This window comes from Helicoverpa armigera, chromosome 9 (assembly GCF_030705265.1).
Source record: "Helicoverpa armigera isolate CAAS_96S chromosome 9, ASM3070526v1, whole genome shotgun sequence".
NCBI lineage: Eukaryota > Metazoa > Arthropoda > Insecta > Lepidoptera > Noctuidae > Helicoverpa > Helicoverpa armigera.
This window is the reverse complement of record NC_087128.1, coordinates 7,819,943-7,843,429: the sequence shown is the minus strand read 5'-3', so window position 1 is coordinate 7,843,429 and position 23,487 is coordinate 7,819,943. Positions and strand designations below refer to the sequence as shown.

At 39.5% G+C, this 23,487-nt stretch overlaps 2 protein-coding genes across 13 annotated transcripts in view; both read right to left on the bottom strand.

Annotated features, from left to right (window-relative positions):
• The window catches only part of LOC110369896 (partitioning defective 3 homolog), a 49,051-nt gene extending 32,660 nt beyond the window's left edge, over positions 1–16,391 (bottom strand). For 11 of the 12 annotated variants that reach the window (XR_010276763.1, XM_064036134.1, XM_064036128.1 and 8 more), the window contains exon 1: positions 397–546. Coding sequence is in view for 1 of the 12 variants with exons in the window: in XM_064036129.1 (XP_063892199.1) it covers positions 15,787–15,906 (120 nt within the window). In the remaining 11 variants the exon portion in view is untranslated. Of the gene's footprint in view, positions 1–396; positions 547–15,786 lie in introns of those variants that run through there. The other variant, XM_064036129.1, reaches the window with a different exon arrangement.
• A 1,619-nt stretch (positions 16,392–18,010) lies between these two features.
• The window catches only part of LOC110369899 (Ca(2+)/calmodulin-responsive adenylate cyclase), a 75,775-nt gene continuing 70,298 nt past the window's right edge, over positions 18,011–23,487 (bottom strand). The window contains 6 exon segments of the mRNA XM_049839353.2: positions 18,011–20,811; positions 20,890–20,974; positions 21,136–21,336; positions 21,414–22,686; positions 22,802–23,015; positions 23,336–23,482. Coding sequence (XP_049695310.2) covers positions 20,395–20,811; positions 20,890–20,974; positions 21,136–21,336; positions 21,414–22,686; positions 22,802–23,015; positions 23,336–23,482 — 2,337 coding nt within the window. The 3' untranslated portion in view covers positions 18,011–20,394.

Sequence of the window (23,487 nt, the reverse complement as noted above, 5' to 3'; positions counted from 1 at the left end):
ATTAGGCAATTAAGTATCATTACTTCTAAGAGATTATTTGTGTTTCATTTAAATATAAGTACTACGAGTAGGTATCATTTGCTAATAGAAGTGTTCTAAAAAACCATGTAAAAATTAAAAACCTTTTGTCTAACTCGTCTTTGAAGTCAATACAAGGTTCTAGAGGGAAATAAATGAAGGCTGAATTTTCCACATAGGTACACTTAACCTCGGGATACTGGGACGTAAAAAAATAAAGGATACGTCACTGTATTGTCTGCCATGCCATGTTATCACAGGAACCAGCTGTGCAACTTTTGTGCAAATGCAAAATAAATGACTGACAAAAGCGTACAATGCCACAATGCCTGCAACTGAGAATGGGAACATTGGTCACACAACAGCTACATTTTCAACCTGAAACACTTCTCGCAAAATGTTCACATGGGTATCACTGCCACCACTAATAACATCAAAAAGGATGTTACAGACTATTAGCAAGGGGTAAACGTCACATGAAATTCGATGTAAACAAGCTGGAGGCTGCGCGGCGGGCAACTGGCTCGGCTTTCTGCGCGTGCGCCGGTCGGCGGCGGCGCGGGGGGGAGGGCCAGCAGGTCACCGCTCCCCCTGCCCCTGCAGGTAGCCGAGCCATTGAGAGGTGCTCGCGCGCCGTGTAAACAATCCTCCCACCTGTGCAATTACAAACCAATGGCACCGAATCGTCTAATGCCATTCTCTTACCCCTTTAATGTTTAACATTATTTTCATTCAATAATTTAAAAATTCTCAAAATGTTTCAATGAATTGCTGCGTAAACATTGATTCGACGGTTAACGAACTGAAGATCCCTTTGACTCGTTTCCTCCCGGATGTTATTCCCGGAGGTGCTATTGAAATAAGCTAAGGGTACTTTCGTGGGGCACCTCCCCTGTGACGAGGCAGGGGTCAACGGCGCGGAGCGTGTGGCGGAGCGCGACGGACATCGGGTGCAGACAGCGGAACGATGGCGTGGGGTGCCAACCGACGCACCACCTCCACTTGTCAAGGCCACTCCGAAGGAACTTCACTTTTCAACAAAAACGGAACTGCTAACCTGCTTCTTATTAAAGTTACTGGTGTTGCCACAATATAAAAATGCTTGATTTTTTCTGATACGGAAATAGTTTACACACGCTATGCATATTTTACACACAATTGAGAATTTACTAAGTAACATTAATAGTGCGAAAATCATAATTTTATAGTTCCTAAAGATATTTACTAATCTGCAAGTAGCGCCATCTACACAACACATGAAGAATTATGATGGCTACTGCCTTACCAACTTACTGCGGTTTATACGAATGAATAAATGCATTACTGACGACGTGCTGAAAGTTTATCAATTCCAAATTGATAAAAAATAAACATTTCGATGTTAAATTAAGCTTTCAGAGTGTGTGTTATAGTTCTGCATAAATTACATGATTTTACTGTTACTTTCGTCAGGTGCCAACAGATGGCACTGCATGTAAACTCACTAACATTTTAGAACATTTTTTGTTCCTGAGATAAGAGAGATATCAAGAGTCTAACTACAGAAGTACAGACCCTTAATAACCTTTTTTAACATAAAAAATATTTAATTATATAAAGAAGTGTGTAAAGAAACACGATAACAATAAAATTTTCTGTCGTTTAAAACCACTTAGGTAAGGAATTAATTAATTGAATTAGATAATTGGGATGTTGATGGGATCGCTAATTGGTTTAATTGCCCAATAGCTTAAAAAACAAACAAAAGTTCCCCTGTAAGGTTAGCAGAGGAAAACTTGAGGGAATCCATAAGAATGACATAGAAAACCTACAAAAATTACAAGCTGTATCTATTATATGAATGCAACGAGGAAAACTAAGTGACTGTCATTCACTTAAAAGAATCAGAAACCTACAAAATGCTCGCGTGCCGGCCCTATCAACTATCGGGAATCAGTACCTAAGCCCTTTACTGGATTACTTTAATACATAGGAACGTGTGTTTATTATGATTATGTAAAAGTATGTACTTAGTTATAATTATATGAAAATTTGTCACCTCGCTAATAACCATATTAATTACTAAACAAAGTCCTAAAACTGGATTTAAATGTGTACTAGAGGTTATTGACCCAGATAGTGGTGTAACAGAATTGACAAAATATTTAACGTGCTCAGCTAATTAACAGAATGGTTAAGTCTAACATAAAATGTGAGTGTTAAGCATTCTTTAAAAATGCTCCTGAATTTAAATCGATAACATTTTATGTGCTGAATTAAACTGACGAAGCACAAAAGAGATTTCTTCACCTAGTTTGGGCTCTTTTCTGTCATTCTTGGAATAATCTTAGCGATATGACGTGCAGTGCAAATAAAATTAAGTATCTTATAGATATGTAGAGCATGAAGTGTATTAAGATATGTGTCTTTAACATAGCAAATAACGAACGAGTTACTTATAAGGCAATTAGTATTCTAATCGATTTTGCTAACACGTTATTTTATTTCGATACAAAAGTTTTCCACGTCCCTATTTCCATGCATTAGAAAAGCAATTTCCCATTTGTTTCGCTCGCAGACAATGGCAGCGTTTAATGGAAACTATCATAAACTTTTAGCTATTAAGTACCTGACATACATATATCTAGTGATATCTTCTTATAGAACTTTCGCGACTTTGAAAGTTTGCAAGATGATGAACTTTGTTATGCATGACACATAGTCGAGCAATCTACATAAAAGATGTCTATAATACCTGAATATTTCCTGTTCCGTGAAAAATACTCAAATTAATAATCTTTTTAAGATAAAAGACAAAGATTTTGTTAGAAATTCTTTATGTAACACTGTGTTATAATTTTAACTTTCTACTATTTCAAATATATTTAACTTGATCACGGTTGTTCCACTGTCAGCCAAAGGTGATAAAATTGAATGCACCGCGTTTTTGTTGTTCCAATTTTTTATCAAAAATGTTTGGTAAACGGAATGGCCTATCGCTAAACTCTGGAAAAAGTCAAGAAATAAATAACCATAGACCTGCTAATTCATACACATGAGTATCTACTCACGTTCTCATAGGTACTCCGCCGAAATAATGATTAAAATGCCTACATTCTAGTTACGATTTATAGTACAATGTCTCTCAGTGTCAGGTCCTAGCAGCAGTAGTTCATGCATATCAATCACATCACTAGTGCTACGGCCGCGGGGTCAACGACCGGGCCGCGTCCGCGAAAAGCTTGACCTTCGCACGTGGAACTTTGTTAGCAAAAGAAATACTATAACAAAGAATTGAAGTGAAACCATTCGCCACGAACGAACAAACTTACATTAAAACGTACAATGATGAAATGCACTGTTCAAATTATGAGATTTCTTACTCGACTTTATTATAAATACACAACTCCATTCTGATGAAAATGCCGAGACACTATCGCAACATTCGCATAGGTCCTAATAAATATACATGCATGTAAATGTTCATGAATAATGCATGCAGTCCGAATAAAGTTACACAATTTTAATCATTATCATAATCAGAAAGTGATCCTGTATATTTTTTTAATTGACAGTTTTAAAACCGAAAAAAAATGTTGACGTAACTTGGCACATCAGAGAACGCGCTTACATAGTTTCTTTTGGGTGCGTGACAAAGGCTGAAAAAATAGTATGCAAAAATACTGAACAACGGAAAAAGTCGTGATTTTATCCAATTAACATGCAAAATGGTTATCAAGTGTAGTTTTAATATCGCAATTAATATCACTTTCGTGCAAGTCGAGCGGAAACCGCCAGTGGGTACTCTGTAAGCGGATAGTACCTAGGCACTCGTGGTTACATCGCTCGCTTGGTTAACATTTTCACGTGGTTAGCGGGGTGGCCAACCATGGGTGACCGTGGGAGAAACTGAGAGTGAAGCCATCGGTTCAGCTTATTTAGGTCTGTACTACGGTAAATATGGATTGCTTTCCACCGTGATGGAATTTTGTCACGGGAAATATTTTTTTCGAAAATACCTGCAAAAAGTTTCTCAAAAATTATTCATGCATTCAAATAAAACTGCACTTTATTACGCTAAAAGTTATAACGGCAACCAATCTTTCTATTTTTAGACATCGCAATTAAAAAGATGAGCTTATGACTTAAATATTAAATTGTAATGTCTGACAAGCGACGTAGAACCACCCTGATACCAGACAATAACAAATAACTAACTGCATTCGTACATAATGAGCTATTGTCAGCAGACAAAAAGGGATGAATTAATCAATGATATCGAAGATCAATCGATTTGGCCCGACCTTCAAGATATTAATGTTCCTTTACTTACCTTTCAGAATGTATCTTGAGATACACTATCGGCCATACTCGACAAATTCATCAACAGATCAGTTAACTGTTGGATTCATGAAGAAATAAACTTTTTTATAGGAAAAAGGAAGCTAAAAATTATGGTTGCAAAAAAATTACTCAACCTAAGGGATGGATGATCAACCAGAACCTACACGTCTATTTACACTCATTCTCCCTCTGACCTTAGATTTCTTATATTCTGCCTGACTCACAAACTCATGAACATAATCGGTGTGAATACAATAAATTGAGGTTATTTATTGCTAAGAAAATACGTTTCGGCAAGGCGTGGTGCGGTTTGGCCGTTAACGGTAGCGGATGTGAAGGTAAGGGTAATAATAATATTTTGTTGAATAAAGAAGAAGGAGAATCTTTAGCTATCACTATTCTACATAAAGCTACATATAAAAAAAATACAACTAAACATCAACAAAATTAAAGTAAGTACCAGTTACTTCCAAGCAAGGAAGTATTGACGCAAAACAACATACAGGTACCAGGATAGCATAGGATCAAAGGTACACCTGTTGAGATGACCCCGTGGGAATCCAATTCGTTAAAACAGCAAACGTTGGTACTACACATAGGTTCCTAGAACGACCACAGACAAGCGACCACATGAACCACGTCACGAGTTAGGAACGTGAGGGACGCACGTCAATCTATTCAGTATTCTATTTGTCTCTTAATGTAAGATGGTACCTACTATTATTTACATTTAACATACAGGTAGAGAAACAGTAGCACAGCTTAGTTGGAAATTATACCTTAGATTAAATGCACCATGTATATTAATCTTATTGTTCTTATAGTCTGCTTATTCCAAAGACTCAGAAGAATGCTTATTTACGAGTATTGCAATAGTGAGGACTTGATGTAAATTACCATGTAATCAAATAATTAGCAGATTGGTATGTACAAAAGATACACAATACCACAAAGACATCATATAGAAAGTTAAAATATACACAAACACCTTCATTTGTCATTTATTTTTACGTCGAAATTACATTCCGAATTTCTGTTATCGGTCAACTAAAGTGGAGCGCACCATGTGCCGTAGATAACAACCAATCAATTTGTAACCTGAGTGAATCCACAGACAGGTCTGCATTTAACATGTGCTATTGTTCACATTTGTACCCGACCTCAATAAATTGAACCTTGAATAGACATACTCGGAATTGCTAGGAAGGACTCCATATTTGGAATACAATCGATGTAAACATAAATAATTATAAACAATAAACTGCTAAGGTGCTAATTGTTAGTTTCCGATGAAAAAAGGTGGCATCTAAGGTTCCTCGCCACCTCTGCAAGACCAAGTACAAAAGATCTTAGAGAGGTTCTCTATTACGTACGGGTCTTAGCTGATTCAGCCTTTTGCCTTCATTGATTATGCAGAAAAGATTTCAACACGTGAGACCTAAAGCGCCAATAGCATTATGTAGGTACTATAAATATATCATAGAGCCAGTCCATGCACAATATACAGTTACAATAAAGCAGGATGAGAAACAGGTGACAAACAACACTCCCTGTATTGTTCATCACCTAGTTCGGTCTGACCTGTTGTACGTTATCCAGCCAACGATGCTTATCGTAATAGTGGGAGCGCGACAAACAATGACTTTACATAAGATAAAATTATAGGGAGCACCCTGCAGTTAAAACCGTTGTGTGTTCATAGAACCAAAAACGGTTTTTTAAATAGGGGCAAACTAAAGTGGAGCTCCTACAGCAACATCTTAAGAATGTAAGTGAGACAAGAACCATCATTTGGTGGGTGAGGTCTTTATGTAAAGACAAGAGAGATACCAAACTGATTTCAGGGTAACGATTGGTACCAACTTAGTAGTGATAATGATGGTCCTAGCAGTGATCGTAGACATCGTAGTCAGCGTTTATCAAACACCAGAATATGAGTACCCAATGTATAGTCTGTCTAATACGATGACTTATCCCAAGAGATTCTATTATAAAGAGAATTACGATTCTGATTTGCTCATGTTATTTACGATTGTGAAAGAAACTTGGTACCTTCATATCGATTCAAATAGTGATGCAGACAATTTTATTCAACCCTAGTGTTATGGAAAACGATAGAACGATTGTTATGGTAGGTTGTGATTATGTCGAAACCTAACGCAGTATGGGTGCAGTTAATGCGCATTGTGCAGTGCTAACCTGGGATTGGTACAGTCGAATAACTACTAGTTCGTGAGTTCTAACTTCAACGATATTGTAAAGCCGAATTGGGAAAGTAATTCCGCATTTTCAAAAACCGCGTGATAAGAGTACCTTATCAAAAGTATCATAACTCTAATTTTGCAGATATATTATTCAGGAAGTCGAATTTAAATGGCGCAAGTCATGCAGGTGGAAAACGTACTAGCGAGCGACACGCAAGCCACCACAATGCGTAGGTCGGTCAAAGGACAATACACTGTGCTCGAATTCTTCGCACAGTGTTTCCACATTGTTCCCTCGTACCTGCGCTTTTGTTCCACAAAATACAAACCGGCTAATATTATTGTAACTGGTGTTAAACAAAGCGCTCAGTGGACGTATCGAGCGACAGTTATGCTGTAGTTGAAATTACATTGTGAAACTAAAGGATGCATAAACATTTAGGTAGAAACTCAAACAATTAATAATAGCACCTTCCTATTATTTAAAACTTTATGACAGCTAAACACTAAGTTTATGATCGAAACGGCACACGAGGTAATGATTGGAGTGAAACTTCACAATATATGAGTAGAGAATAACTTGTTTACAAAATCTACGTTTTATGTAATAGAAGTTCAAAGTAAACAGTTTTACTTTTACGCACAAAAATTTAGTTTAGCGGTTCATAAACTATGAATCAACGCACTTAGCTGACGTCATTTTATAGGGAAGGAAACTGACGCACTTTATGAACAACACTGAGTAGACATAGCTACTTGGACAATACGAGACTTTGTCATGTAACATTATTGTTCAACAGGATAGGAATTAGTACTCGTAGACTCGTAGCCTATCCATTAATGATTGAATTGACACCTCCTGTCTCCAGAAATACATAAGTTCTTTCTAAGACCAAAGCCTTAGTGCAATTATCAACATGCTGCTTTGCTAGCAAGTGTACCTAACGAAATGCTCGTACTTGATAATTTGTGAAGTTACGCTGCCCACGCGCATGGCTTAGCGTAGGATTTGCGCACAGGCATTCGCGCACCACACCCACTCTGCAAAATCCATCAAACTCTGATGTATCCTTGCAAAAAACTTTATGATTCTATAAATGGTGTATTAAAATTTCTTCACGTCCAATATTGATTATCTTGATGGAAAAATATCTGAGTTGCCGACAGGAGCCTACATTTATTTGTCTGATGAAAGAAAATATTATGTATCTAAAGGTGAATCATGTTTTAATAGTAGTGATTTGCAAAAATAGCATAAACCGGATAAATTATAGAGCATATTAGTTTATGAATTTCCGCATTCTTGTTCTACATCCTGTTATACTTAAATATTGGATCTATTCTTAGTTTTCCGTATTAATTTGCGTATTATATCATTCATTTTGCATTGAATTAATTTAACATGAAAACATTCTTTACACAGACTACCACAGCAAGATATACCTCTTCGACAAGATACTCAAAATCCCACTTCGAGTATAAATATCATCGTAGACAGTAAGGGCAATAGTGGTGCTCTATAAATTGAAATAGGACGGCAGGTAACATTCCTCGGCGACTGGGCTCCCCCTCGTGTAATTACCACGCCGAATAAAAACAGACTCTAGGCGAAAGACATTCTCCATGCATCCTTATTTATAAAGTATCCATTGACATAAACACTTCAAGTTAAGTAGCCATTTGGGCACCTGTTTGGGGCAGTAAATTATTTTGGTATCGTAAATAGTGTTGCGTGTTTCAAACTTCTCAAAGCTACGCCAGAGTTTATTTTATAATGAGCTCACTTTGATGGTAGAGAATTAAATAACCAGGGTATAAAAATCCCACTATAGACTGAAGATAAAGCAATGACCCTAAGGCTAGAATACGGTACAGTCCGTCCATGTCCATCCAGGTTTAAATTGGAACTTAATTTATTTACGAACGCAACTTGCATTGTTTCTTTGGGTCATTACAGGTTCACGTTCAAGAGTCGTGGCCCACAAATCGTGCCGCTGTACCGTGGACTCCAGCACTAATGACTGGTAATTTAATCGAATTAACCATCACGATACTCTGGCACCCATTCTAATCTCGAGATCGAATAGATTCGGGTAGCGACACAAAAACGAATAGGCAAGTACTTTTTGTCTGAGCAAAACAAAAAAAAAAAACATTTCTTGTAAAAACTCCTTTAATGATCGGAAGGGCTGGTTTAAGGCTCTACCTGAGTTGAAGCAAACAGGTAGATAAATATACAGTATACAGTCTCGCCATTGAGTGCAGCGGCACAAGATATCTCTTAAACCACAGAGAAATTACAGATGTTGTACTTGTAACAAGTGTCAGATCGATTTCAACGTTCAGCGTAATTTCGAATAGGTATTATATCACTCACGCAGGTACTGGTTAAGTAACTTAACACATACTAGAAACCAGTTTTTATGGAAGCCATGTTAACTATTTTTTCTGGAGAACGGATGCTGAAATTGCATTAGGCCGTCAAAATTAGCGTGTTCTTTCCCGTTTAAATGCGACCACTGAAGTAGAAATAAAAGGAAATACCTTCGGCTTTCCACATGTTCTTTCCTATTCTATAAATGTTGACTTTAAAGAAGTTGTTAATTAATCCGTCAGTGGTCCAATCAAATCTAGAAAGAAAAGCTTATAAATTAGATCTGTTATTGCTAAAACTAAAATAAAATGTATGCTAAACGGATTTGGACCAAAGGATCGAGCTGTTGCTATATAATTTACTGCTACTCCAAACAACATAGATGGAGACAAGATTCTAGACATGTTTAAAGTCAAGTTACAGCTTAACAACTGACCTTGAATTCGCGAATAGTGAAATACTAGGTTCTTATCCAACACAGTAGTTTTTAGATGGAACCTCTCAGAACAATGACGAACTTTAGACAAATATGCCAGTTATTGCCCATTGTTATATCATCTAAATACGAAATCATTTTTCCACGGTTGTAATGTGTTGCCGAGATAAATCTGCAATTACCGTACTTTTTTGAAATCAAAAGTATTTTAAGACTATTACGAAAACAATACGATAGTCATCGGATGATGTTAACAATAGTAGTGGAATATTTAGAGTATTTTCTGATGAGTACGATGGATGGAACTAAATAGATACAATGAGGGTTGTGGTATGAGAGCCCTGGACAGTGAAATCCTTTTTGGATGATAGTGTTGTGAGAGTGTAAATCAGAAAATATTCGAGCCATGTAAAAGTATTATCGACAGGTATATTTACATTTTAGCTCCATCATCTTAGTACACAGAATGTGCAATATTTACCTGCGTCAGGCACACGCGCGTCTTGCGTAAATGTGATGCAATAAATCATAAGTTACAGATTACATCCCGATAAGGCAACGCGTAGTAATTTGCAGAGTAAGTACCTGTGCATTTTGTTTGTTCTCGACAGCGTCATCTGTGCTAAGCATAAACGCTCCTGAATTCTTTAGTTCAGAATAATGGAAGACATTTTGTAAGTATTTAGGGACATAAGTGAGAAATATCTGTCCTTCAGGAGAAATTACTAATTTACAGAAAGCACCAGTGTTCCGCTTGCAAACCTCTCAAGACCGAAGTAGAGCATAGAAAGCAAGATTTAGGGATCATTGGAACATACACAATAAAACAGAAGACTAGCCCAGCTTAACTTTAAAATAAGAACCATAAACAATGCTAAAACTGGCTACTATAAGCTTAAATCAGCTTGATTTATTGAATCTTAAGTCAGCCCGGCGTACAAAGATATAAAGAGAAGAGACCGCACAGATGGGCTGGAATGTCATAAAATATATGGTCCTTACAATAAGAGCTTCTGGACACTGCACGAGAGTTCAGTTAAAGTTAGAATTAGAATTTTCATCTCAAATGTTTGAGTCTCTATAGCTTTGGATTTTGATTTATAGATCAGCTTTGAAGTGGGACGGTACGAAAATGTATAGTTGCAATTTATGAACCTACCAGTTTAAATCATACTTAAGGAAATGGATTATGATAGTAATTAAAGCCAAGTTTATAACACGTACAAGTATAGCTAACTAGATTTTTTAACACATGACATGAGCCACGTTTCAGAAGAGTCAGGATAATGATTATGAAAGAAGTTTAATTTTGGGCGAAATACCAATTTTTGGCCCAAATACCTGACACGAAGCTTGCAATAATAAGCAAAGTCTACTTGAATGAACTGCGTAGTTAACGTGCTAAAATGTGACTGTGGCTGTGACATAAACACCGAAACACAGTTCAAACGATTTATCACTTAGATGTGAATAACTCATGTAGTTACGTACTATGTGTGTAGACAACCGTTTGGTTTTAAACGACTTGTGATCACCAGTGACTCACGCCTCCGACAATAATCACAAACTTACTCGTAAAACCAATTGTTAATTAGTAAAACATTATTAAGCTTGTTCAGTTTGCTGGATTTTAAGGATTACTAGGTTCTCATTGAGAGAGCTATTGATGGATCTAAGACTGTTAGGTTAATTTTTGTTTTTTTCGTATCAATATTTTTTTGGAAAGCAGCTCACGATGGGCAACAGTTATTATGATACCAAGAATTCTGTAATAGAAACCACGCATAGCTGTTTTTATTGCGTTATCAATCATTGTTCGCACACTGCTATTATTATTATGTTCATCATGCGCATTGATTGATTTACAGCTGTTAAAAAAGGTTCAGTGGGTTGCGACATTGAACATTTATTATTGGGAATTTCGGATAAAAGCTTCATTGGAGCCACGTTTTATGTGCAATTAAAATCTGAGCCGAGAACAAAAGATGTTTCATAATGGCATATCTCACAAAATTCTAGGTATCACCAGTCAAAAGTTAAACAAAAGGATCGTCTCAAGTTCGTGGACACATTCTAGCTGAACAAAGATCAAGTTTCAGAGCGAAGGAATGTTAAGGCTCGGAGGTAATGCAAAGTAGCTATTTGTCGCATAATTGGACATGGGACATGACATGGCCGCGGTGCACGTGCGCGTGACTCAGGCCAGCCAGTCTGCGCCCACGCACCGCCAGCCTCACTCATTATGGACAGAATCTGATCCTTGCTTTCATCAGTACCACATCATTGTTGGGAATACCAAGAATCTCAGAACAATGCTCGACAGGTATTACTGAACCATTAGGGAGAACTTGAACAGAAATCGTTTCCATGTCAGAGTTTAATGGAGTATTATTCTGCTTCTTGAAACTTATACGTATTCTTAGAATTGGGAAGAATGAAGATTTTAGATACTTTGCGCATGTTTAAAGTAGGAAATATTACATAGATGTTGAGCATTCGTATTCATCAAATTAACAAAACTTCAGTTGGTATCAGAAATGACTAAGAAGTTTATGGCTTCGAGCAGTAAATGTGACACACAATAATAATTTGTAGACCTTCCTCAAAGCACGACATAGTTACGCACAATTATGTGTATATAGGGTAAACAATAAGTAAATCAATTCAATATGGCTAAGTGCGATTTGCTTTACGAGCAATTTATGGTGGCCTAGTCGGCATGTCCTATACTCCTATCTATGAGGTTCTATGTCAATTGCTTTGACCATCATAAAAGGCGTGAGCATCCGCTATAGCCGCATCGAGGTCATCCACTCAGTAATCTACTGCTCAAGTAAAACCAATAGAGATGTACTCTGGAGATAATGCAAGACATCGGGCATTGACGCGCTCCATCATCAAATCTCCTTACATGAATAGGAGAGAAAGTACATAATTGTGTTCCACTTCAGACTCGGATTATACACCAAGTTTACATGGTATAATATCTTTGAAATGGGTGCTATAATTATTGTCATTACCATCACTTATGTTACTACTGTTAAATTATACAATGAGCCAACAGCACTTGTTCTTAAATGATATAATTATATACCAACTTAATTATTTTTGGAAAAAATCTGACCAAGAGTAATATGTGTAGAAAAATGAGACCATCCATGTATTTTGTAAGTCATCATAAGAGAAAGGCACGGGATAATTTTTACACAGCATGGTTTTGTTTAAAAACCAACGCCGAGCCTATGTCAGGTAGCCAAGTCGGCAATCCTCAATTTTATGACTTTCGCAAGCTATGACTCCTTATAAAATATACAGGGATACAAAACATGGCAGCGCGTTTGTTTACTTCAGCAGTAGCTACACAACCTACTTACCTAATTACGTTAGAAGCTCGTGGTTAACGATAAGATTAAAAATAAAATTTACTTATAACATGACCTCTACCTCTTGTTATCATATCACCGAACCATACGGACCTCGAGAATACATTAGAGTTACTTGAAGAATAGCTTTTAACGGCAAAGCAACTTAATGTGAATTCTTGATTAATAATATCTCAAGTGTTCCAAAAATCTGCAATGTGCAAATTATTGCAACATGTGCAAACCATTAGTCCGAATTGGAGAAAAAATTCGTCTTGAAGCGGACAAAGACCCTTCACGTTATCCACTTGATGGGAAGCCCGACATATGGCCGTATGTGAAACGGCTTTTGTTGTTTTTTCCACGATCACGTACATTGGCTTCGTTATTAACGAAGATTGTTCAAATGTTTGATGAGGAATCAGGTCAACTCCTAATGCACTACCTATATTAAATTCTTGGACTAAGGAGATTGTAGCACAAAACAAATAAATCACTAAAAAGTTTTAATAAGCCCATTTTTCAGAATCAAACAATAGAGCTCATTGTTATTCTACAAGATTTACGATAGGTTGACGACCACCGGCTTGGTTTTCCAATAACACTTATCTGTGCTATCTTTCAGAATCCAATAAAACCTCCTCTATAGGTAGGTACGCCTTATATACACGTGAAGATGGTGGAGGATTGCTCGGATATTTAACTATGACTTAGTTTATAGGACGACGGTATCTCAAAAGAATGTCTCGTCATTTTCTGAGAACCGGTTCAGGATGGGATCCGTAGTGCGTAGTGAGCGTGGCGCACCATACACCACGCTTCAATAGACTGTTTCGAGTTTTCAAGGTACCCGTTCCTCTCGCATACCTAGCGATCTGACCGAGTCGCCGTAACAACGGACCCATTGTTTCACCATCGACTTATTTCGAGACTTTTGACTGTTTTTACAAACTGAAAATTTATTACGTTCCAAGGTAAAATAATACGTGACGGCACAATCGTCTCGCAGTAACAATATTTGAGGTTTTTTGTTATGTAAGAAAGGCGCCAAACGTGCCTTAAAAGGTCAACTAGTAATGGAGGTTATTGACGTCTAAGTCCCGCCGCATTTTCTGTATGATTGATAAACATTCAGTTAAGATACAAAACGATACAAAATAAAACTGTCCATTATAACGTGGCTCTGTATTGAAGACACACTATAGCCTTAATTCGCGTTTCTGGTATGACGTGGGAGGAGAGAAGAATTCTTCGCAATCAATAAAAGAAACGGTACAAGTTGTACGATCATTTTATTTTAGTGTTTCCATTAATATTAGAAACCGGCGCGTGTCTCGATACCATATCGTTTCACCAGTGGAGCAGCAAAAGTATACTTTACCGGTCGTTAACTAAGCTCGCGACCTTTTCGTGTTGAGTAATCGTGGAGCACCAATCATGCAGAAATGTAAACGTTTGCCAAAACTAACTCGGTTACCGACTACACACCTACCTGCATGTTTGCCATTATAATATATTATGTGATTGATGCAATCAGACTTGATTAATATTGCATGAACCTCGCAAAGCAAAGCTGAATCGCATTTGAATCTGATGCGTCTTCGTACTGTGCAGTTTTAGTAGATGGATTTAGAATTTATACTGACTGTGTGAATAATTTAGAAAGATTTTAGTCAAGGCATTAAATAGGATGTTGCGTTAATCGAATGATGATTACGAAGCTGATGTAACAGTACTGTATTCCGGGACGCAGCATTGTCGGGATGCTTTACTTTTTGCGATGTTTTCCAAAAGGAAGCGGGCATTAAAACCGTTTCACACACGAAGTAGGTAATTTAGCAATAACATGTTTGTTGTATGACGGTCTTTGTGGCAGCTCGCAAGGTCGGCCGCTTCCTACGAGGACTGAACTTAGGAACGCATGTAGGCAGGCTACAGGGCAGGTGCAGGTGAACGTCTAATGCTAATTGCTGTTAATATACACCTGCCGCTGTCATATCTATGGGGTCTGTATGTTATTGTAAGGACAGGAGTCACCTTGTTACTAAAATGTCATGATAATAAATAAGGAGTTCATCAACATTGAGTTACATGCTCGTAAATAAACAGCCACGACCTTCATCCAATTACAAGATCTACATCTAGTGAAGGTCTGTCCATAAAAATAATGAGCTATCGAATGTGGCGTCCACATTATGAAATTCGAGCGTCTCATGGTTGAATCAAGTTTGACGAGTAGCTGGGTAGGTGGAGGCAGCGCTAATGCTCACACCACTCCGTATGGACACATTGTCGCGAAAGCGGTTCTTGCTCCCAGCACCGCACATTCCATATAACCAAATGATCATTAGTGCAAAAACAAGAGTTGGTTACAACACAACCTATCTCAACATTCTCGAGCAAGCTTTGTGGCGAATATCGATAATCGTAATCGTGAAATACCAGGTAACCTGGCAATATGTATTCTATAGCGAACTGGGCAGGGCAATCGCTTAGCAAGAACACCACCGTAAGTTGGTCAATCCGACAGTTTCCATTATAGGTAGTGGAATAATAATTTTGATAGCCACATTTATCTCAATGCACATAAACTGTGATCTGTTTTATTATGTTTGCGTTTCCAGTGTTTTGGCCCTTCTGGGCATAGTATCGGGATAATTCCACAAGCGTTCGTCATCGTGTAGTAAGTCAGTATAAACATTACCTATCAGCTTGAAAATTTCATTATGTAGGTTTCAAGTACTGTAATTGAACAGTGTTTATGTTATGATGGGTAGGAAGAAACCATGGTGTTGCCATCACGTATTTTGTAAATATACTTATTCGGATTCCCACATGCAATGGTAGGTAGGTCACCTACGATGACGCAAGAAAAACATTGGCCAGGGGTCGTTTTAAACATCACTTTGCATGCAGGTAAACTATCATTAGTGGGTAAGTCATTTTTGATGTTCATAAACAGTAAACTTATGTCCTGTAAGGAAAGTAAACAAACCCGCTGACCAACAAAAACAGTAGTTAGAAATGTTGCGTAAAGTACCCTCAGTGTAAGTAGATGTGTAGACTGACCTGTCCAGTAGCTTTCTTATAGCGGTGCGTGGCCTCCCGCACGAGGTCCCTGACTAGCAGGTCGCCAGCGCCGCACGGCACCAGCACCCGCACAGACCCGAAACACACCGTCACTTTCATGTCACCGACACTATGATTCACCAAAGCACAACGCCACTCCGTCGCAATATCCACTAGCTAGCATATTAGTTTGTCGTCAAACTAATAGGAGCACAACCACAACATTATCTGATGCACATGGCATAGGTAACCCTGCTTCGAAGCCGCTCACGAAGCACCCGCGATACAAAAAGAACAAAAACACCAGCTCGTGCGTGTGTTTTCATAGCGCAGTCGGAGCGTCTCGCCGTAACCTCGGACTGGTCCACAGTGCACTTAAACTAATGTTAAATTCACACATCAAACACTAGAATCACATTGAACATCGAGCACATATCGATAAGATTACGCGAAGTATGGGCGCAGTGTGCGCGCTCTCAACGGCAGCAACGGTCGTGGCAAGGAACATGAATAAGAATTTGAAGTTGTTTGTAGCGGCGGGGCGGGGGCAGGGTGGCGGGACGCGGCGACCGGTTCCGCGCGCAGCCAATCGGCAGCGTCGCGCCGGCCCGCAGCTGTGCGCTTGTGGTGGTGGCCCGCCGAACCGCCGCGTCATACCTGCGTCGCTCCGGTTTGTATTTCACTCGCATACCGACTATTACACATTATTTTGAATGAAACTGTCCCTGATTACTGCTTAACTGAGTCATTAAGTTGCGAGAACTTGCGATAAGTCCGAAACTGGTAGTGCTCAGCCTGCCTTTCGATCGGGTAGTCTACATGTTTCTTTACAACTTACTACAGCTTTGTTGGTATTTGTTGTAGACACGCTACACACACATAAGCAACTTAATCACAGTACAAATGTTAGAATTGAAGTAGTCATAACTGGAGTTGATGTCATGCAATCAGCAAGGCAAACCAAGTACATGCTTACAACGAACTTTGCTAAGTTGTTTTCTTTTTAACATGTTTGTCTAATCAATATCACCATGCCAACCACATTAACTTTATTAAGTACTTAGGTGCAGATAACAAGCCCAAAGCAAGAGTTATCAGCATCATAAACTTCTAGTCCCTTACCTCAAAAGGTACAATAAGTAGGACAAAGCAACCCTATAAATCAAATCTGATTTTAGATTGTTTTAAATAATGACCATAATGGAAGTAAGTAGTACCACAGGCAGTACTTACTACAGGGACAAATTCATAAAAAAAACTTGTAACAATTCTGCTCATAAATTACACATACATACATACATGCATGCAGAGACACAAGTTGTGTGCTTAGCATAGGAATGCAGTTCACTTTTTCATTCATTATGTGCATCCGTACAATAAATATTATCTTGTTGGCGTCTGTCTATTTATATTTAAATCATTGGAGACAATAGAAATCCACCATTGTAGAATAGTTTGCATTACAGTACTTACTATAGTTTTGTTGGTACCATTAAAGTTTTAGAATTTATACAATTTTGTCCAGTTAAAAAATAATTATGTCCACTGGGGTTGGTTCTTGTTATCTCTCAATAGCTTGTAGAAACATACAGACAGATAGACGGAAAAACAACAGAGTAACGATTTTTTACTAGTAACTTACCTGACCGCGATTATTTTTCCCGGTACCTAAGTTTATATAAAAACGTTAAATCACCACGTGGGTTTGTAACAATATCCGTCGATGATGGTCGCGTGGTTCAAGGCGAAGGGCATTTGTATGCGGAACACGGCTCATGACCGACACATCTGTACCTGACCTGCAAACCTATGACATATAACAACTTCGACAACTACTAACTACTCAAATTATAATGTCTGTCTCACACTCAAATACTGGGAAACTAAATGATTTATTCACAGTTGAGGAAAGCATAAAAACTAGTATATGCTAGATAAATAACTCAATTATGTATTTTTTACTAATGAAAATAATTCAGAAACCATTCAGAGTAAACTAGAGTAAAGAAATGTAACTTCATGTGGAAGTGATCTTAATATTAGTTTTCCTGCATAATTGGATAAAACAATGGCTATTCATACAACTCGCTTTGGACGGATGGGTTCCTGTTGATTCATTTTGACTGCAAGTATTGCATTAATGTGTCATTCAGTCATCTAAATAGGGCAATCAATCACGCACCTGCATAGTAAACATGGAATAAAAAAGAAAAACAGCATCCCGTGATGTAAACCACTTTTAATTTGTAATAAGTAATTAATATTGCTTAGGTAATTGAATTTAAATAAATAAAAATACACAATACACTTGCTACATAAGGCGCAATTCAAGTACCCTACACAAATTATACATGACAATATAATTTCTATGAGATAATAACATGTAGGTAATTTGTATCCAAGCTGTTACTTATTCACATTAAAGCTTAAAAACAAAAGTTTTTGTTATAGTTTGTGCTCAGGTCATGGTTGTGTGTGTCAGTTTTGTAAACAGCGTTAATGTGAATACTGCAGCAAAAAATCGAAAATGACTTGTTTTCTAAGAATTTAATCATATATAATGTGACTGTCCGATACATTGAATTACTATAATAAAGATGCAGTAATTCTTCAATGAGTATATTAAAAACATTCAAAATATTCTTCAACTACTTGCCTACCAAGGTTCACTAGACGTCAGATCTCTTTGTCAATTATTTGAATCGATTTTATTTGAATTCAAATCGAAATGAAGTACAAACTTTTATATATAAAAACAATAGTATCCAAGCGTCAAACTTATAAGTCGTTTTGTTTACAAGCATACACATAAAAATAGTTTGGCACTATGTGTACATACATCAACTTGAAAAACACTAATCGAAATACTGAGAATAAAAATAGCAAACAAGAGAATTCCTTCAAAAAATAATATATGTTCACAGCGTGGTATACTTAGGTATGTATTGTAAGTGGAATAGCACTTGACAGGTGATTAACAATATTTACAAAGATTAACAATCTCTAGATCTCACTGGAGCACTGCACCGTGCTCGTCCTATTTACAGTTCTCAGACATTAACATCTCTCAACTCACTTTTAGCAGCCGAAAAATAAGTTCAAATTGTGATGTAATAATACTACAATAGAAGCACGAGCCGTATTAATGAAACATTTATACAGAAAACTCTTTTTTTTTGTAATTTGTAAGTACATATCTCAAATATTCATTATAAAAATTAAAAACACAGGAAGATTAATTAGGACTGATATAATCAGTTCAGTACAAAATAAAGCTGCCCAAAAATAATACATAATAATATTATCAATAAAGCTGGGATCGGCTTCCAAATTAATTGTTAAGTACATGTTAAATCAAGTAACGTTGCGACGCATAACAGTTATGTACTTACAGCCAGGGGAGCTATTTTGCCCCAAATTAGTTTTTTTCTTTTATTATTAACATGTTTTCATCTTAAACAATAATTACATGAAATTGACACGAACTTATATTACAATTAAATAATAAAAATAATTGATATTTATTACATAATACAGAGAATATTCTACAACAAATATTCACTAGTGGTGTTATATTGGTTGTACTTTCAAGTCTCACGGCTGTTTACTTAAAACTACATGATATTACCTCTCCTCCACTCGTAAACGACATCTCATCAATAAAGTACATAAGAGAAAAACAACGCGGTCTGATAATGGCACTACATTCAAAGAAACGACCAAACTTTTGAAAAGCATTAGTGACTAGATTACCGAAATGTCAAAAGGGCCACTATTTGTAGAAAATGTTTATGAAAATTGACAGGACTTTGCAAAATTCGAGATACATACATAATTATATTATAAAAGATACATAACGCAGATAAACAGAATACTACAAAGCATAATCATCCAGCAGTGGTAACAATGTTTACTCTATAGATAGTTTGAAATGCAATATACTTACGTACTTACGTATAGTTGTCAACACTAAGTCCTCCGTCTCACAAAACCGGGAGACAAACTAGACTTTACAGGACAGGGGCCAGCCCTTACTCTAGAACACTGACATTAACAGAGATTGGTCGCTCAAATTCGAATTCCTATACCGTTATCACAAGACAAACCATAAATAATTCTAAGTCAGAGCACCTTATAATTGTAGAGATCATCGCACACTCCTACAGATGATGCATCACGCCATCACATGGCACATTCAGCTGTACATGAATATCATACAGTGTAACATTAATAGGTACATATTGACACAATTTACATAGTACAAAATCATCAAAGTACAGGCACGTCAGCAATTACGATAAAATAATTATGTCCGCGTACGCGAAAAACTATGCGCTTCGTCTATACGCTCACCAATCGTCTTATTACCGAAACAAACAGCGGGGAACAAAAACGTTTTGAGTATTCATTTCTTTGCAGTAGAGAGCCAAACTGTTCCTCCGTTAAATGTTCGTAATCGAAAACGTCAAGAGTCTCTGTCATGAGAGTTCAATAATTTGAGATTTAGCTATCACAATTGACCTAAAGGCAGTACACGAGAGAAACAGTCGAAACGTACACGAAACACAGTCGGAACCAAATCGCAGGTTATCACGACATATCACAGTATTAGACATCACTCTCGGCGTCGGTGACGTGCGCGGGCTGGCCGAAGTTGCGCGTGATGGACTCGCTGACGGTGCGGATGTTGGCGAGGTAGCGGTGCGGCTCGTCCGAGTCGTAGATGGCGCTGAGCGACTCCAGCGACACCAGCGCCTCCGAGTCCAGCAGGCGCGACGAGGCGCGGGACGACATGTCGTCGCGGTCGAAGTAGCACGAGTTCACGTCGCTCAGCGCCGCCTCGGCGTCCGTGAGCCCGGCCTCGTTCAGCATGGACACGTTCTCCAGCGCCGGGTCGTCCGTCGTGTAGCCCGTGCTCTCCGGCTGCCCGCCCTCGCCCTCGCCCTCGCCCTCCGAACACGACGAGCTCCACTCAGACTGACTCTCCCCGTAGATACCCATTTCTCTATGATGAGAAGCGGCCACCTAGAAGGTGAACCCATTGCTCAGACATCGTAAATAATGCTCCTTAAAATTATAAGAGCTATGAAATGTAGAACTTACCCGGTGATGTAGTCTCTCCTGGGCTTCTTTCTCTCTCTCTTTTTCCCGGATAGCAATCGGATCCGGTTTCCTTTCACACGGCGGACTAAAAAAACAGAAACATGATAAACATAACATAGTTATTCTTCCAGAGCATATTGCTCATAATATTGCGAAACATTTATGTGGTGGGGAGGTAGTAGAATAGAAGGGGATAATAATGGTGAGTTGAGTAGGAATAATTGTAAGATTTAGTTCTTCGTATACCTGTGTCGGTGCGGAGTGTGCGAGGGCGAGGGCAGCTGCACGACGACGTCGGTGGGCAACACGCCGGGGAAGTCCTGCGGCCGCGCGGGGCTGGCGGCGTCACGCGCCACCTGCGCGATGGCGGCCAGCCCCACCGCGTGCAGCGGGCTGCTGTTGTTGTTGTTGTTGTTGCGCAGCGGCTCCAGAGACGGGTTCGTGGCCCTGATAATTCATTACATTTGAAAATTATGTTATATTTAATATTTGGTATTATAAAACAAAAAATCTTTAATGCTCACCTAAGTTCGAGTTTCAGCTCCTTCCTCTCGGATTTCGGTGGATTGATTTTAATGAGATTCTTATCATCGAGTAACCTTTGAATCTCTCGTTCGAAGGGTGGCACGCAGGCCACGTCGGACGGACTGCGCTTGGCAAACGGTTCACGAGTATCGTGATTCAGATGTTTCAAGTTCGTGGGTCGGCCGCCTGAACTCGAAAATGAATCAGCCCGCTGTCCGAGTCGACTCGCTACGTCCTTCTTATCTGTTTGGCAGCAGCCATCGCGCTTAGCGGCGGACGCTTGAAGCATGTTTATAATACTCCTCTGTAGCTTTTCTTCTTCCTTTTGAAAGTCCACACTTCCATCCAGAAATTTGTCTTCGAGGGAAGGTTTTTTGGTGATCTTATTATGTTTGGCGTAGAGGTCGTTGATGTGGTTGAGCGTGGGCTTGGCGGGGCGCAGCGGCGGGTAGTCGTAGGCGGGGCTGGGCCGCGCGGGGTAGTGGTGCGCGCGGGGCGGGGAGGGCGAGGCGTCGGTGGTGCGCGAGTAGCTCTCGTCGGAGGAGCTGAGGCTGGGCGAGCGCGTGAGCGAGCTGAGCTCGTCGGCGGAGGAGTGCACGCGCGGCGAGCGCGCCAGCGGCAGGCTCTCCGACGAGCGCGGGCGCGGCAGGCGCGCGGCGCGGCGCTTGTGCGGCGCGGCGGGGCGCGGCTCGGCCGGCCGCGGCCACGGCGCCACCAGCGCGCGCGGCGGCGGCCAGCGCGCCACGCCCGCGTGCGGCGGCGGCGCGGGCGGACTGCTCGACCCCGACGTGGTGCGCCGACCCTTACTGCCCTTATTGTTCCCGTTGCTCTGATGCCCATTAGTCGGTAGCAGCGGTTCGTTTTCTCCCGCGACTGACGACTCCCTCAAGGGAGGCAATCGTGAAGGCTGTGCGGCGGCTCGCCTGGCAGAGTTCTGTAGCATGGCGAGTGGAGTGGCAACCCCGCCGTACGCGGTGGGCGGGTTGGGCGTGGGACCGTTCGACGTGCTCTGCAATGTCCCGTTAGCTGGTGCTCTGTCCGTGAGGAAGTAAGTGGTCATCTCACCTTTACCCTTAACTTTGACTTTCCCCCTGCACACGAACTGGTATGCCATATCTTTCAGAACTTGGTACACCTCTTCGGTGACTTGCGTGTGATTCGGTAGCCCAGTGGAATCCATGCGAGATGCGACATTGACCGTGTTACCCCAGATATCGTATTGTGGTTTTCTTGCTCCTATGACACCAGCTACTACGGGACCGACGTTTATACCTGAAACACAAAGAGCTCTATTACTACATACGCCTATTTTGGATCAGTGAAGAAAACCAAGACATTCCAATATTATATCAGTAGGTATTCACGTGAATACATTACGGTAACTAACCGACTCGCAGCATGAAGTTATTATAGGAGTTATCGTTGATATCCTTGAGCTTGTCCCTCATGGCGAACACGAACTCGACGAGCGTGGCCATGTGCTTGCGCGTGCTGGGCTCGTCCGTCATCTTCCTGTCGGGGATGAGGCCCACTGCGGCCATGTAGGTTGAACCAACTGTCTTGATCTTGTCTATCGCACCGAAACGATCTTCTCCCAGGAGCTGAAAAAGATTTTTGATAATTTTGTTCATGTAACATAACCCTAATCATCACTCGTAATATTAATAAAACCTGAACATTATTAAACATAACTTAGTATTTTACATACAGTTTGGTATACCCATGACAAGTTAACTAAGATAAGACATCAAGAAACAGAACATCAAGCGCTCCCGGGGCGAGACGAAGATAGTAAGTTTAAAACATTTGGAATAGTTTCACTAGAATATGCCCCAAAAAAGTAAATGCCCCTTCTACTGCACTAGAATATTACCCAAAAAAATTATCAATATAAAGTATATAAAAGTATATGTATAATGACCTCATCAAAATCAGCGATGATCTCATTGAGCAGCCGCAGACACTCCATGCCCTGGTTATTGCCGTCCAGCTCCATGTAGAACTCGTGGTAGTTGGTGATGGACGCGAACACCACTCCCACGCGCTGGTACGACTGGTGGTATAGGTCCTGAA